General features: G+C 35.3%; 3 protein-coding genes across 3 annotated transcripts; 1 reads left to right on the top strand and 2 right to left on the bottom strand.

Annotated features, from left to right (window-relative positions):
* Positions 1–422: 422 nt before the first annotated feature.
* LOC121734325 (39S ribosomal protein L2, mitochondrial) lies at positions 423–4943 on the bottom strand. The gene is made up of 6 exons (XM_042124857.1): positions 4670–4943; positions 4437–4549; positions 3959–4094; positions 2148–2228; positions 1463–1594; positions 423–656 (listed from the first exon to the last, which is right to left on the bottom strand). Exons 1-6 carry the CDS (start codon positions 4890–4892, stop codon positions 451–453), a joined length of 891 nt encoding a protein of 296 aa, XP_041980791.1. The 5' UTR covers positions 4893–4943; the 3' UTR covers positions 423–450.
* Positions 4944–5264: 321 nt separating this feature from the next.
* On the top strand, positions 5265–10804 carry LOC121734323 (protein pygopus-like). The gene is made up of 3 exons (XM_042124855.1): positions 5265–5514; positions 5780–7267; positions 7559–10804. Exons 2-3 carry the CDS (start codon positions 5919–5921, stop codon positions 7677–7679), a joined length of 1470 nt encoding a protein of 489 aa, XP_041980789.1. The 5' UTR covers positions 5265–5514; positions 5780–5918; the 3' UTR covers positions 7680–10804.
* A 2180-nt stretch (positions 10805–12984) lies between these two features.
* On the bottom strand, positions 12985–14626 carry LOC121734324. The gene is made up of 2 exons (XM_042124856.1): positions 14075–14626; positions 12985–13869 (listed from the first exon to the last, which is right to left on the bottom strand). The coding sequence occupies exons 1-2, from the start codon at positions 14546–14548 to the stop codon at positions 13333–13335; spliced, it is 1011 nt and encodes a 336-aa protein (XP_041980790.1). The 5' UTR covers positions 14549–14626; the 3' UTR covers positions 12985–13332.

Raw genomic sequence — 14626 nt, 5'->3', positions numbered from 1 at the left:
GTATTCAGATGTAAAATGTCTCTATTTTAATTTTTGTATTATTTAATAAACTACTGTATTTAAAATATATTCGCCTTTTTTGCTGTTGCCTATTTAAATGCCGTTTACAGACGTAATTGTATTAATAGGTACACCAATCCATGAGGACCTGTGATGAAGACTAAAATAAAAGTAATGTTTTTAAAGATCATTGCCACATCCATACTAATATTATTAATGCGAAGGTGTGTCTGTCTATCTGTAACCTTTTCACGCACAAACTGCTGAATCGATTTTGCTGAAATTTGGTATGAAAATAGTTTATGTCCCGAGAAAGGACATAGGACAATTTAGTTCCGGAAAAACAGGTTCAAAACGAATTTTGGTGGAACGGAGTGGCGGGCGTACTAGTAATAGGATAAAATGTTTTAATATAAACAACATAACTATACAACTATTTATTTATAAAACTCAATGGTGCATTGTCATTTGAATAGGAGGTGACCTTTGGTCGGCCTTAGCATGTATTTCCTTTACGGGCTTTGGTGGCTTTATCTTTCTTCCGTGTCTGCCATCTTTCCTCTTCCACAATCCTGATCTTGGTCTGTTTCCTAGCCATCTGTTCCTCTGAGCTGACCCTATAGGTGTCGATCCGTGCTCTATGTTGGATAGACGACCTGAAAAAATATAAATAAATAAAGATACGCAATAAAAGACTACTTTTGGAGTATATATTTTAATTCGGAGTTTCCTGCAAATTGTGCTGTTGGTAATCATATGGAATAAAAACTGTCCTATGTCCTTTTTCAGGTTATAAAGTAGGTATACTCAATGCCGAATTTCATCAAAACTATAAATAACCAGATTTATAAAATTTGTATGGATCATCAATCATCAAGTGAGCCTCTGCTGGACATAGGCCTCTCTCAATGAATGTCAAGATGGCTGATCTCCTGCTACTTGCATCCCACATGGGCCCGCAACGAAACAGAGATTGTCGTCCCACCTTGACCCTAGTTGGAGGTCGACCTACACGCCGTTTAGTTTAGTATGAATAATGTAACAAAATCGGCCGAGTGGGAGTCGGACTCGCGCACGAAGGGTTCCGTACCATTATAGAGCAAAATTAGGCCAACATTTGTACTTTCTGTATGGGAGCCCCCCTAAATTTTTATTTTATTTTCAAATTATTATTAAATATTACAGTACACATATAATTAAGGACTATGAGAAAAGTTCAAGTACCTGTTGTCATTATTGATAAAGAGCAAAAAAATGCCAAAAAAATAATGTTTCCTTAAATTTAAATTTTATTTTGATTTTAGTATTTGTCGTTATAGCGGCAACAGATATACATAATCTAGCTATTACCGTTTTTGAGTTACAGCCTGGAGACAGACAGACAATGAAGTCTTAGTAATAGGGTCCCGTTTTTACCCTTTGGGCACGGAACCCTAAAAATGTATAAAAATAGTTTACATACCAACCACAGCCATACAACGCTCATCAAAGCTGAATAGCATCTTTGATGGCATTTGAACTATAATTCTATCATCCTGCCTCCGGAGAATTGTCCCGTATGTCCCTGCTGCGTTTACATAAACTCCTCCTTTTCCTAAAAGAAAATTAATAATGGGTCATTATTAAAGTTATAAATATTTATTAGCTGTAGTTACAGTTTTTACACTGTTTGTATATTCACAATTACAAACAGAGTAAAAAAACTATGTATTTTCCTTACCACAGAAATTGAACCGTATGCAGAGGGCTAATCCAGAAAAAAAATAGACTGAACACCCATGTAATTAACATCAGATAGCCAAGCCTAATAAATTAATCGTTAACGTGGGAGAGCCATGCTTCGGCACGAATGGGCCGGAGAAATACCACGGGCTTACAGAAAACCGGCGTGAAACAGCGCTTGCGTAGTGTTTCGCCGGGTGAGTGAGTTTACTAGAGGCCCAATCCTCTACCCTTTTCCCTTTCCTACCCTCCCCTATCACCCTATTTCCTCTTAAAAGGCCGGCAGATGCAGCTCTTCTGATGCTGCGAATGTCCATGGGCGACGGAAGTTGCTTTCCATCTACAGGTGATCCGCTTGCCCGTTTGCCCCCTTATTACATTTAAAAAAAAATTAATATTATGGTAATTTGATATAGTTGCCTAACCTGGTACTTTTTCTATAGAGTGCACAAGTGTCCCAGTAGGTAAGGCACCCAAAACATAAGCATCACCCTCATTTGCTCTCACTGTAAAAAAAAAGATAAGCACAAAAAGTTATTGAAAATTCACAAACACTTAAAATATTGCCTACACTTACAGTTTGACCCCTACTGTTAAATTAATATGTATTCTGTGCCCCTACTATTTAAAAAGGCCACAAATCAATTTAAAAAATCGGCCAAGAGCGAATTGGACTCACGCACGAAGGGTTCCGTACTATTATAGAGCGAAAGTAGGGAAAAAATTGTGTTTTTTCTATGGGAGCCCCCCTTAATTATTTATTTTATTTAAATTTTATCATTAAATATTAAAGCGCATATTATATGTATAACTAAGGATTTTGTGAAAATGTGCCTACATGTTGCCATTATGGATCACGAAAAAAAAAGGCCAAAAAAATCATGTTTGTTGTATGGGAGCACCCCTTAAATATTAATAAGATTTTAGTATTTGTTGTTATAGCTGCAACTGATATACATAATCTGTGAAAATTTCAACTCTCTAGCTATTCTTCAACAGTAATATTCAAGTTCTGAAACAAAATACATACAACACTCGCAGCACCAACTTATCAAAATTAGAAGTCCCTCAGTTTACAAATTCATACGGTAAAAATTGTCTCGAGTATTTAATACCTAAGCTAATCAATAACCTAAATACATAAATAAAAAATAGTTTAACCCCAAAGAATATTAAATCAAAATTAAAAACTTATATATTAAACAACTTAACATCTCAATGTGAGTAATTAATGTTTTCCCTTATCACCTGTATAATCAGTGTCTAACTACTAACTGCTAACCGGTTGTGAATGTATTGAACGGCGCGGGCGCAGCCGTGGGCTGTGCAGTGCACGTCAGTCGCTGCGCGGCCCGGGTGCGCGCGCACGTTTAGTATGATCATGACGCCTTACACACTACATTTACACTTATACACACATCAACAGATGATCAATGTACTTATAATAATTTGCACTTATTTTGATATATTGTGAAACAACGACTGGACGGCGCATGGTAAAACTTGTATAAGCTTATATTGCGCCGTATAACATTGTTTTTGTAATTTTATTGATAAATAAAGGTTTAAAAAAAAAATAATGTTCTTGAGTTACAGCCTGGAGACAGACAGACAGAGGGACAGACATCAAAGTCTCAGTAATAGGGTCCCGTTTTTACCCTTTGGGTATGGAACCCTATAGTTTGTGCGTTTTAAGATGATATGGGTGACAGTTTTCATATTCCTTGCTACGGGTTTTTTTTTACAAGAAAGCAAAAAAAAAAATCAAAATGTTAAAATTATATTCCATCTACAAAAACAAATGTTTTCTATAATTGTAAATGAATAAAAATGAAAAGTTGCTAAATGTTAACTTATTAATATAAAATTATATTATTAACTGTGAAATAGGAATATATTATTGTTACGAAAACATTTGAAAAATGTCAGATGCATGAAACGGAACCTATGTCAATAGAGATTGACACTGTTGAATTGAAATCAAATCGATAAAAAGGGCGGCATCTTAAATCGCCGGCACCACTGAAATGTCAGTACGAAATCGATAATTTCGATTGCAATTCCTTTACGAAGTGATTCGATATTTTTAAATTATCGATTAATTTTTGATAGGTAACTTCCCTACTATTGTCAATTATAATGTGTCACGCATATCATCATAAAACGCACAAAGTATAAAAATTTGTAAATGGGCAATAAAATCCTTTCATGGTCTATTCAAGCAAATACAATTCACCTGGAATTCTGGGTAAATGCCTGGAGGTTTTAATGATGTCACCGGCTTTCATGTTCTCCGTGGCCAGAATGTACTTCATCTCCTTCCCCACTGCCACTAGAGCCACATGGGCAGTTCTGCATCCACATTCCAATACCTGGAAACAATTGACAATCTTATATCTTTAAACTTAAACTCTCAGTGGAAGAAATGTAAGTAAATAAGTGCTTAAATTATTATGTATAAAATTGCGGCTTTGTTGTGCCAAAAATTTTATACCACACATCTGTCCTTTCCCAATGTCCGTAATATATGTTATACCAAATTTCATCAAAATTGGATTAGTGGTTTAAGTGTAACTTGTAAACAAACATACAGACTAATAGCAATACAGGTACACTTTGGCATTTACAATTGGCAATTAATATTGTTTTAAAAGCAATCTTTTCAAATCTCTGCTAGCAAAGACGAAAGAAGCATAAGTGTAAATGATATCCACCTCAATAACTTTTTCTTCCTGTGGTGGGCCTTCCGTGGGTCCATCTCTAAACCACTTGATCCAGTGGAACTTGTGTTTAATACCACCACCAATACCTTTAGCTACAATTCGACCTGAAAAGAAAGAATAAGAATAGTTCAGTCCAAAATGCATAGCAAATAATATTAGTTGACTGGCGAAAGAACGCCGTATTTGTAAATACTGAAAAAAAAAAGTAAAAAGCTAGTACAAACCTGACACTGGATCTCTACCAGCGAGATTGGTGACTTCCAATGGTTTCACTGTGTATTCCTCAGGGTAATGGACAATTCTCCTGTAACTTATACCCAAACCAGGTTTTGGTTTGACGAGATTTGGTTTACTTATTAACAAACTGGGAGATACATGAATAGACCTTGTAACTATACTAGGCGAGGTATTTATAGTTAGTCTTGAAAACAATTTATGAAAAGCCATATTTTTCTAAATTTTATATTTAAAATTCTCCGTTGTATTAAAATTTTAACTTTGTATTAAAATTATAACCTCAAAATCAAGAATCAAGTGACAACTGACAAGTAACCTGTAAGCTGTCAATTGTCAAACATTTTTTTTTGTAGAACCATACAAAATCGTAACAAAGTACAAAGTGAACAAACAAAGAAATAATAAAATATATATTGCTTTATATTTTGGTCACGGTCTACCAAATAAATAAGAATAATAAAATTTATTTTATTGTAAATAAAAATAAACATATTTGTTTACTTTTGCTCGCATGCCTCAAGTAATAAAAAAAAAACTAAACGCCCCCTAGCGGCAATTTTCTGATAAAAATACATCGTGAATGTGGCGTGTGTTGTTTGGAATATCATGAGTCGTAAATAAAAATGCATTTACTGGACAACTATTTCTTGATATAAGTGAAAATTGTATGTGTTAAAATAGTTATCGATCAAAAAACCACAAGCGAAAAGCAAGAACTAAACGTGGGAAGTGGATTTCCTATCGTATTTCGTCATATGTTGCACGCCTGCCTTGGGGTCTTTTTATGAGGACAAAAAATAATCAGTTATTCCAATGCTAAATTGATAATGCAGTAAGTTTTATTGTATTTTTTGTAATAAAATTCATTGTTGATATATAAAAGTACAACTTTTGTAGCAAAACAACTCTTTTACGAGTGAAGTGTATGCAGCATAATATTGCAATACATTTGCCGTTCTATTTACGATTCGTATATTATTGGATCTCGTGGTGATTATTTAACACTAGTATTAATAAAACGCGAACGTTACCGTAATACGATACGTGCACGGCGAGTATTTGCTACTATTCCAAGTAAATGTACTTTTTTGTTACAGAAATAGACACAAGCAGTCTTCCGGCACGTTATTGCGCTTTCTCGTGACAATGCGGTGCCTTAGTCGTCAATATATCTTCTAAAATAATTCTCGTAGTCTAATACGATGGTCGTCGAAGCTGTATGAGAAAAATATAAAGATGAGTCACAATCTGGCGGGTATGCCGACGTACAGGCTGCCTGGCCCCGGGCTGGGGCCGCCGGACTTCAAGCCGCCCATGGAGACCCCCACGCCGCCGGCGCCGGCGCCGAGCAACCCCAAGAAGAGGAGAAAAACATCCAACGCAAACAATGCTCTGAGTAACCCGCAGCCTCCTCCCACTGCACAAGACTTACTGCCCCCACCGTTAACCGGGTATGGGGATACTATTGTGGCTTCCAACCCTTTTGATGATTCACCGTCGACGGTCTCTCACAATGGACCCATGATGAACCAAAACGGGCCCATGATGAGCCAAAATGGACCCATGGGAATGATGGGGCCGATGCATGGCATGGGAGGGCCACCTATGAGACACATGAGCCCCTTGCCGCACAACATGAGCCCCATGAATCAACCGATGCCCCCGAGAGGAGGAATAAGTCCCATGGGTAATATGAGCCCAATGGGTCATATGGGAGGAATGTCGCCCATGGGCGGTCCGAATATGGGCATGAACAATCACAGTATGGGTCCAGGTATGGGCCCCAATTCCAGGTCTATGGGTAGTCCAATGAGCCCGATGAATGCGATGCCGATGGGCTCGCCGATGTCTTCAGGGCCCATGGGAAGTCCTATGAACATGGGATCGATGGCAGGAAACCATATGAGCAACAGTCCCATGGGTCCACCCATGCACAGTCCATTAGGTGGAAGCTCGATGAATGGCCCTATGAATGGACCCATGGGAGGAGGTGGTCCAGGAATGAATGTGCCCCGAATGAATGGCCCAATGGGCCCCAGTTGTTCGAATGGGTCAATGGGCCCTAACAGCTCAATAATGTCACCCAGTCCTATGCAAAGTGGGGGCATGGGTCCGGGACACTGTGGACCCATGAGGCACGGCAGTCCCATGGGTTCGGGTATGGGCAGCGGGCCAATGGGAGGAAATGGGCCTATGACGTCGATGGGCCCCGGGCCCCCGTACTCAGGAAATCATATGGGTCACGGAGGACCAATGGGGCCTATGAGTGGTAGTGGCAACATGGGAATGGGTCCCGGCCCAGGAAATATGGGCAACTGTGGGCCATTGGCAGGAATGAGTGGTATGGCAATGGGAGGCCCTGGGGGCCAAGGTGTTGGCCCTATGGGGCAAGGAATGGGTATGTTTGGACCCAAACCCATGCCAGTTACAGCTGGGAAGGTGTATCCGCCTGATCAACCGATGGTGTTCAATCCACAAAACCCAAATGCACCTCCCATATACCCCTGTGGGGTTTGCCACAAAGAGGTGCATGACAATGATCAAGCGATCTTGTGTGAGTCTGGATGCAACTTCTGGTTCCATAGGTAATTATTATCAAAACCTTATCAAAAAGTACTATTAGTATAGAAAATTAAACTAAAATTCTTGTATATTGTAAACAGTACATAAACAATAAAATTGTTCAGTCCTCAAAAATCCTCTTGGCTCCACCTAAATACATTAGATATGCATAACACAGACTTAGTTTTAAGATTTTGTTTATCAATAGCTATATTAAAAAAGGGAGATTTTTGTGTAAGACCAGACATTTAATATCAAACAATATTCTAAATGAATGTTGGCAAGCATAGTTATGATTTTGTGTAACTTTCCAGGGGCTGCACGGGACTCACGGAGCCGGCTTTCCAGCTGCTGACGGCGGAGGTGTACGCCGAATGGGTTTGTGATAAGTGCCTACATTCAAAGAACATACCCCTCGTGAAGTTCAAACCATAGCGATGCGCCAACTCGGAGCTCCTGTCACCCATATGAACTGGGCTCAACTATGTATCACATAATCATTTGTTTTAGTGTCATGAGTTTGATATTTGACTGCTTAATTTTACGAAGATGGATCTCATTGAAAACATTTAAAGGAAACGGTATTTTTAATTTGATTAGGAAACTCGAGATCAAACCATGTTCTAAAATCTTTGACTAGTCCTTATTTATTTGTGAGTGAAGGCGTGTGCCTCTATCGAAACAATGCTTCTTATTGTAAGATTTTCTCAATTTTGGACTATACCGCCGTACGATCGTATAGGAAATTGTGTAGGCGTATTTTTAAAGTGCTTTCGCATAATATCTGCTAAAGCTATTATGTGGGATATCATCACATAGGAATTTTTGTGCATTTTAACTTTGAAATCAAGCAATATAGGCCCCTAAAGTCTGGGCGAGAAGTATGCTGTGTATATTGTAAATATACCTAGAGTAATTTATAGTCTTAAATTTCCGCCTTAAAGTAAATGTGGGCTAAGAAGCAGATTTTAGATGTTGCATCTTGTTCTTATATTAAAAATGGCAGGCACATACTTTTTTTGTGGGAATCGAAACTTCATTTTAGAAGTCAACATTTTAATTACTAATTCATTAGTAAAGAACCAGTGATCGCTATACACAGTTATTCTATATAATTACTTAGGGATACATACACAGATCTGTTTTATAATATATAAAAATTAACTAAACAATAAAATGATAGATTTTTTTGTAAATAACAATACAGACATAAGGTAAAACGATAATGATTATGTAAAATAACTGTGATAGTTCTAAAGGAAAAATATAAAGTTTATTTTTCACAAAAAGTGTAAAATGAATAATTACTATAAGTCATATTGTATTTTTTATATGACCTACAGAGCTAGATTAAGGTAAGACCGCACTACGCGGCAGCGGTGCGACATGACGCGACATGTCATACGCCACTGCAGTGCTGCGGCGCGTGGTTCCGCTGCCGCGTAGTGCGAAAAACTCGTACAATTACATACAAAGAATGTTTGGCCGCGACGCGTCGCGTCGCATCGCTGTGTAGTTACGCCTAGTGCGGTCTAGCCTTAAGCAAGCTTGCCTTTACCTCTAATATTGCAGCACATAATTAACATAAGAGATTTACTTTAACGGTAGCTTAAGTGGTGGTTGTGATGTGTTTGAAGGCAATCGAGAGCCGCGTGGCTCTAAAAATGTACTTATTATTTGGTGCCCTAGAGTTTGCATGTAACATAGTATGCGTTATATTTAATACGTGTAAATACGATGAATCCATACGCTTTGTTAAAAAATAAGAGTTAAGATGTGTTTTTAAATTTTTTAACTTTCGAAAGAATTAAGTGTACATAGAGTAGACTATAATGCACTGAGATTAAAATCTGCCACAAAGAAAAAAAACTATTTAAGTTTAATTCTCGAGAGGCGAAGAGCAAGAGATATAGAAAGGCTCAATTCTTCCCGAGCGGTGACGCGAACATCGAATTCATTGTGTTACGAAGCGCTGCATATTATTGGCGCGACTTCGTCAATCGTCGCAGCAATCGCCTCTCAGTGTTAACTGACTGAACTTTGCCTGTTTATTATTGAAGGTTTAACATATTGCTATGGCAATACAGCCTAGTACTAGTATGTTATTCAAAGGATTTACGTTTCAGTTTCTTACAATGTGTTAACAGAATAGACAATGTATAGAAAGAAACATTTAATTGAAAACTCAAATTGGCACAACCTAATTCCACAATCAAAACTTTTATGTTCTTCACACACAGTGCCATCAGCTTAAAGATGTACTTTTATTTGTAATAATTTAATAACATTACTCTAATACTTATATGTAATTTTATCGTATGCTACTTTTCGGTTGTGAAATAAAAATTTAAATGTAAAATTTTGTATGCTAACATTTTTAAATTAAATAGAATGTAGGATTCCAAGATCAATTGAAATGAGTAATGACCTGTCTCACATTGAAAATTTTTGACGGAGCCGACTTTTGTTATGAATTTACATTTTGTTGATCAATTACAATTTACAGTAAGAGTTTTGCACATGACGTTATGACTGTTGCCCCTCTATTAATTAAAAAAAACTCCATGCTGATACAAATGCATGTGGCTATCACTGTTTATCAAGTTGCTTTTTTAACGTAACCCTCAAATATAGCAATATATGTATTATAGTCTGGAGTAAATATTTTTATTAATAAGGGGTGGTGTTTTGGTAATATCACAGTGAAACAACTCTGCTTAGAGCATCGACATTATACTTTGTGCTCAATCTTCTTATAAAAATCAAAGTTTGAATCTAGCTCTATCGCTCTGTCTCTTTTAATCATCGCGTACGAAGATTATTGTTCTCTCTTTCTATCGCGCAATTGCGAAAACGAGACGGAAAAATACTCCTGCACGAAAGAAAGAGGCGAGCAATGGGATGTGCTTATAATGTGTTGTGTAGTTGACTTACAAGAGGATATACATTATAATGTTATAATAATATTATGTATTAAATATTATATTTTTACAGTATGAAGATGTTAATTTAGTTTACCTGAGCCCACTTTCGCCAATTAGTTTGATTGTGTATAAATTATCATGTTTTCTGTTTCGCTCTATGTATGAAAGAGAGGTCATGTTTTTAAACAAATGATTAGACAATACCCAGACTGGCAAGTGGGTAATGCAGCATTGAGAGTAGGTATAAAACACCATGACATTTTATCGTAATGTTTAGTGTATTAACACATAGTTATGAACTATATTCATATGTTTGTATTACCTAATTTTATGTAAGTACATATTAATATTGTCATATTGTCGAATTGTTACATGCTGAGGCCTATGTGCGCTAGTCTGGGTTTTGCCGTGTAATAAGGGCTATCTCAATTATTATGAAAGGTATGGCATTTTTACAAACGAATATTAGCTACTAATCAGCGCAATACTGATTTCATTTTTATTAGTAAAAACTCTGCCTGGCGCGCGAGGTCCTCTCACTATTTTACAGAAATGTTTTTAATGATTTGGCTCGTACATTTTTATTTAATTCCAATTTAAAATAATACTAAAATATTTATTAATACAATAATTAAGTCGACATTTTAACTTACAATTTATTTTTAATCTCATATTTATTAATTTTCAGTCTGAATTCAATATAATATTTTATAACAATGATTATTATTGTAATATACAATTTAAGTTCCTTTTTTAACCACCAGAGTGCAGGCCTAATTTGTTCGACAGACTATGTATTTACTTTTCGTATCTGATTGCATGTGAAATTATTTTACCCTTTTTATTCTCGGTTGAGGCCATACCTAAAGGTTTTCGTTTATTTCGTGGGAATGTTTAGACGTAGGTAGTCTTAATGATTTAGGAATACGGGAGAAAGATTTTCTAATACATTTTGTAAATATATTTAATTACAATGACTAGGTACTGCTTGTACATACTAATTAGAGATTTTACAGTTTAGGAGTCGCGGCCATGTGTTACAGTAAGAACATCACAAATTAATTCTCAGGAGACTGTTTCTTTGTATATTGGATCGCCTGTTGTTGACATTACCCGCGCAAAACTTGTATTTCTAAATATAAAGTCAAATAGAATTACAACAGTGGTCTTATACTTGTGCATAGTTTATTTTGTATTATGTGAATAATAAGAAGCAATAAAGTTGTTATCGAGTATATTTGTATTTTATTTCCTAAGGCCAAATAAAAAGTATAATATACTTTAATGAACAACAAAATGAGCTTGGTTTCTATTTGTCTGTGAGCTGTTTTTCGAAGGCTAGTTGACTTATCACATATGAAAAATATAGAATTAGTAGTATAAAAACTATTAGGCATGTGTGTGAGCGTAACATACATAACAACGATACTGTCTTTCCAATGTATTTGTTTAGGTGTTTTTAATAAAAAATATTTGTAGTTTACAGTAAAACTTTAATGTAGAAGGTATAATTTTCTTCACTTACAAATAAAAATTACATGAAAAACTAAAATAGATACATCTTCTAATTAATTTTGACTTCATTGACTTCCAATCAATGTAAGTTTAACTTTTAAGCTCTATTATTAAATCATTAAAACAAACGTTTTTTATGTCTATATTAATGTTCTGCAAGCTTAAAACAGAATAATATATTTACTTAAAAATGAATAAACTTGTTCATAAAAAAGATATGAAGAAACATTACACATAGTAAAAGCTACTAGTACATTTCACATAAATCAAATAACTACTAATTATTATTACAAAAAAGAGATTACTATTGCACAATAAACTAAAATAAATAATTTTTAGGAATAAACAAAAAATGGTTGTAACAAAAGTTCGGCTATTTCATTATCCAGCGCCATCTCTTATTATGGATGGAATAACTACAGTTTTCATACAGTTCAAATTAGTTTTGTACCTGATTGACGCACCTACATAAAAATAGTCTACATAGCGAAATAAAAATAGTTGCAAGAGGGTATTATATATTTTGAAACCAAATGAATGTAAATTCGATTTTCGATGAGATAATAATATCTACCCTCTGCTAGTATAAAATCACTCGCGGCCTTAGGGGGTGGCGAATGGGCAATCGCCCGGAGCCTCGCTCTTGCAGTGGCCTCGCGTAAAAAAATTGATTATTGTGTTAAATAAGAGATGATAATCTTAGTAAAAGCGCGAATATCAATTTTAAAGTTTATCATCCCTACTTTCGCATCTCTTAGGTATTTTTTTCGTAAGACAAAGGGCCTGCGAGGCCCTTTGTCTTAGGAAAAAATCCTGCCGCCCGGGGCCTCGCAATGAGCAAGGCCGCCACTGTATAAAATTATGATCTGAGTTATAATGAAAAGAAAACTTGAGCATTTTAAATAACATTACAAAAATTACAATAGAATTTCTTCATAGTTCTTTAAATATCTGTTTCCTGGCACAAACATAAAGGCAGTACCTGCTGTCTAATATCAAGTTTATTTTAAAATTAATTAAATTAGCAAATAAACCTGATAATAATAAAAAAAACTTACACAATGGAATGACATTAATTCTGTATCCATATCAATCAATTATTATAGTCCTATCACTAATTAAGAATGTGATGCTCAATAGCTGAGTTTTTAAACACCAATAAAAGTTAGGAGACCTCCTATTTACATTCTGTCACTTTCACAACCAAGCAAAATGATAAGGATGGATAAGAAGGGTCACTTTACTATTGTTTCAAGTACTCAGCTATAATTTTTAAAATATTTACAATATATTATTATGGCAGTATATTAATATAATATCTTAGTAATATGTGAGTATACATAACAAATTGTGTATTTAAAACCTTAAAACATACATGTTAAGTAAGGATTTGTATTCATAACGGTACTCAATAAGAGTAATGAACACTGTGAAAATTGTTTTTCAGTGTACACAAAATACACTATGCTTATTAAGAATTGAAGTGACCTCATTAATATTACTTATGAGAAAACACTAGGTAATGGAAATAATATCAATTTACCCAAAACACCCAAAGTTTTGGATTAGGTCTCTTTAATTCTGAATGAGCGACTAGGACTTAGTTTTATAGTTATTCGAAGGCTATTTTTGTCTTACATTTAGCAATTCTATCCATAATCAGTGCCGTACGAAGTCAGTCCCTTGTACTGAATAGCAAATGATACAGCAGTATCTAGGAAGTCATAATGACTATTATCATTATCACTATAGTTATTGTTGATGGTATCAAAATCTTCGCCTATTTCATTTTTATTGCTATCACATGGTGAGTATGCATAATCATCTTGTGATGTGTTTTTTGATATGTCATCTACATAAACTTTGTCATTTCTAAAACTGGTGCTCGAATCCAAAATTTCTGGTTGTGGACTGCTAGGAGGTGATAAAAACGGTTTTGAATCATTATTACTAGTATTAGTACTGTCGGTACTATATTCACTTGAAGCAGATGCATTTTGTAGGCCGTGTGCGGAAATAGCCATGAGAATTCCTTCATTTTCTATGCTATCATCATTGTTGTCTTCTAAAGGTTCCGGATCACCAAAAACTGTGAATCTATCATCATCAATATCAGTGAGAAGTGGTCCTCTCATCCAGCCATCAATAAGACTATTTATTGTATTGTCTAAAAAGCATTTTGTCATCTGAAAAACAAATGGATATTAATTTTCTTGTAAGTCTTTGAAGAGGGTTGACCAAATAATTAATTTAACCAATAAGAGACAAAACTTATTAAGTACAATATTCATTAAAATGTTTAAGACATATTATTGCCTATCTAATAAGACACAAAATAATGTATACTTGACAATATTATGTAAATAAACACTACTACACTACAAGAATTACCTGTCTGGCCTGCCAGCTGGCTATGCATTGGTCTTCTAATTCATTTCTTATATTCATATTAGATTCATATTCAATAATATCTACATTTTCTGTGCTGAGTGGTTTAGGATATGGTAATTTTTCTTCAGAGATTCTATTAGGTAATATTTGTTGGTCAGACTTAGTCACTGAGTCTAAAGTACACAAGTCTTGTTCAAACAGATTGCCCAGTATTTCAAGGTTTGGTTCTACAGTAGAGCATATTTTCTTACATTCACTTTCATTTTCTGAAAATGTACCGGCGACACTACCTTCAGGCGTTGATTTCGACGATTTATCAAGAGATATTTCGTTCTTTAGATGATATTTTCCTTTTACTTGCCAAGCAAAGCGTGCCTTCTTCAAGGGGCGATCTGTTTCCGTCGTCGAGTCGCCATTTTCTTGCCTTTTACACGAACTACAACTTGATTCATCTGCACTTTCAGAAATATTCATATTTATAAAGTATAAACAATAAAATGTTCAACAAACTTTTAAATCTGTCATTAGTAAACAAACAATGACACCGTTAAT

This window comes from Aricia agestis, chromosome 15 (genome assembly GCF_905147365.1).
Source record: "Aricia agestis chromosome 15, ilAriAges1.1, whole genome shotgun sequence".
NCBI lineage: Eukaryota > Metazoa > Arthropoda > Insecta > Lepidoptera > Lycaenidae > Aricia > Aricia agestis.
This window is presented reverse-complemented; position numbering and strand designations above follow the sequence as displayed.

Coding starts and splice junctions, on each gene's coding strand:
- LOC121734325 (XM_042124857.1), bottom strand. CDS start 4,892: ATGGCTTTTCATAAATTGTTTTCAAGACTAACTATAAATACCTCGCCT. Junction 2,229..3,958: donor GCATTTACCCAGAATTCCAG/GTGAATTGTATT, acceptor TTTTTTTTACAG/TGAGAGCAAATGAGGGTGAT. Junction 657..1,462: donor GCGTTGTATGGCTGTGGTTG/GTATGTAAACTA, acceptor ATATTTTTTCAG/GTCGTCTATCCAACATAGAG.
- LOC121734323 (XM_042124855.1), top strand. CDS start 5,919: ATGAGTCACAATCTGGCGGGTATGCCGACGTACAGGCTGCCTGGCCCC. Junction 7,268..7,558: donor TGCAACTTCTGGTTCCATAG/GTAATTATTATC, acceptor GTAACTTTCCAG/GGGCTGCACGGGACTCACGG.
- LOC121734324 (XM_042124856.1), bottom strand. CDS start 14,548: ATGAATATTTCTGAAAGTGCAGATGAATCAAGTTGTAGTTCGTGTAAA. Junction 13,870..14,074: donor CCAGCTGGCAGGCCAGACAG/GTAATTCTTGTA, acceptor TTTGTTTTTCAG/ATGACAAAATGCTTTTTAGA.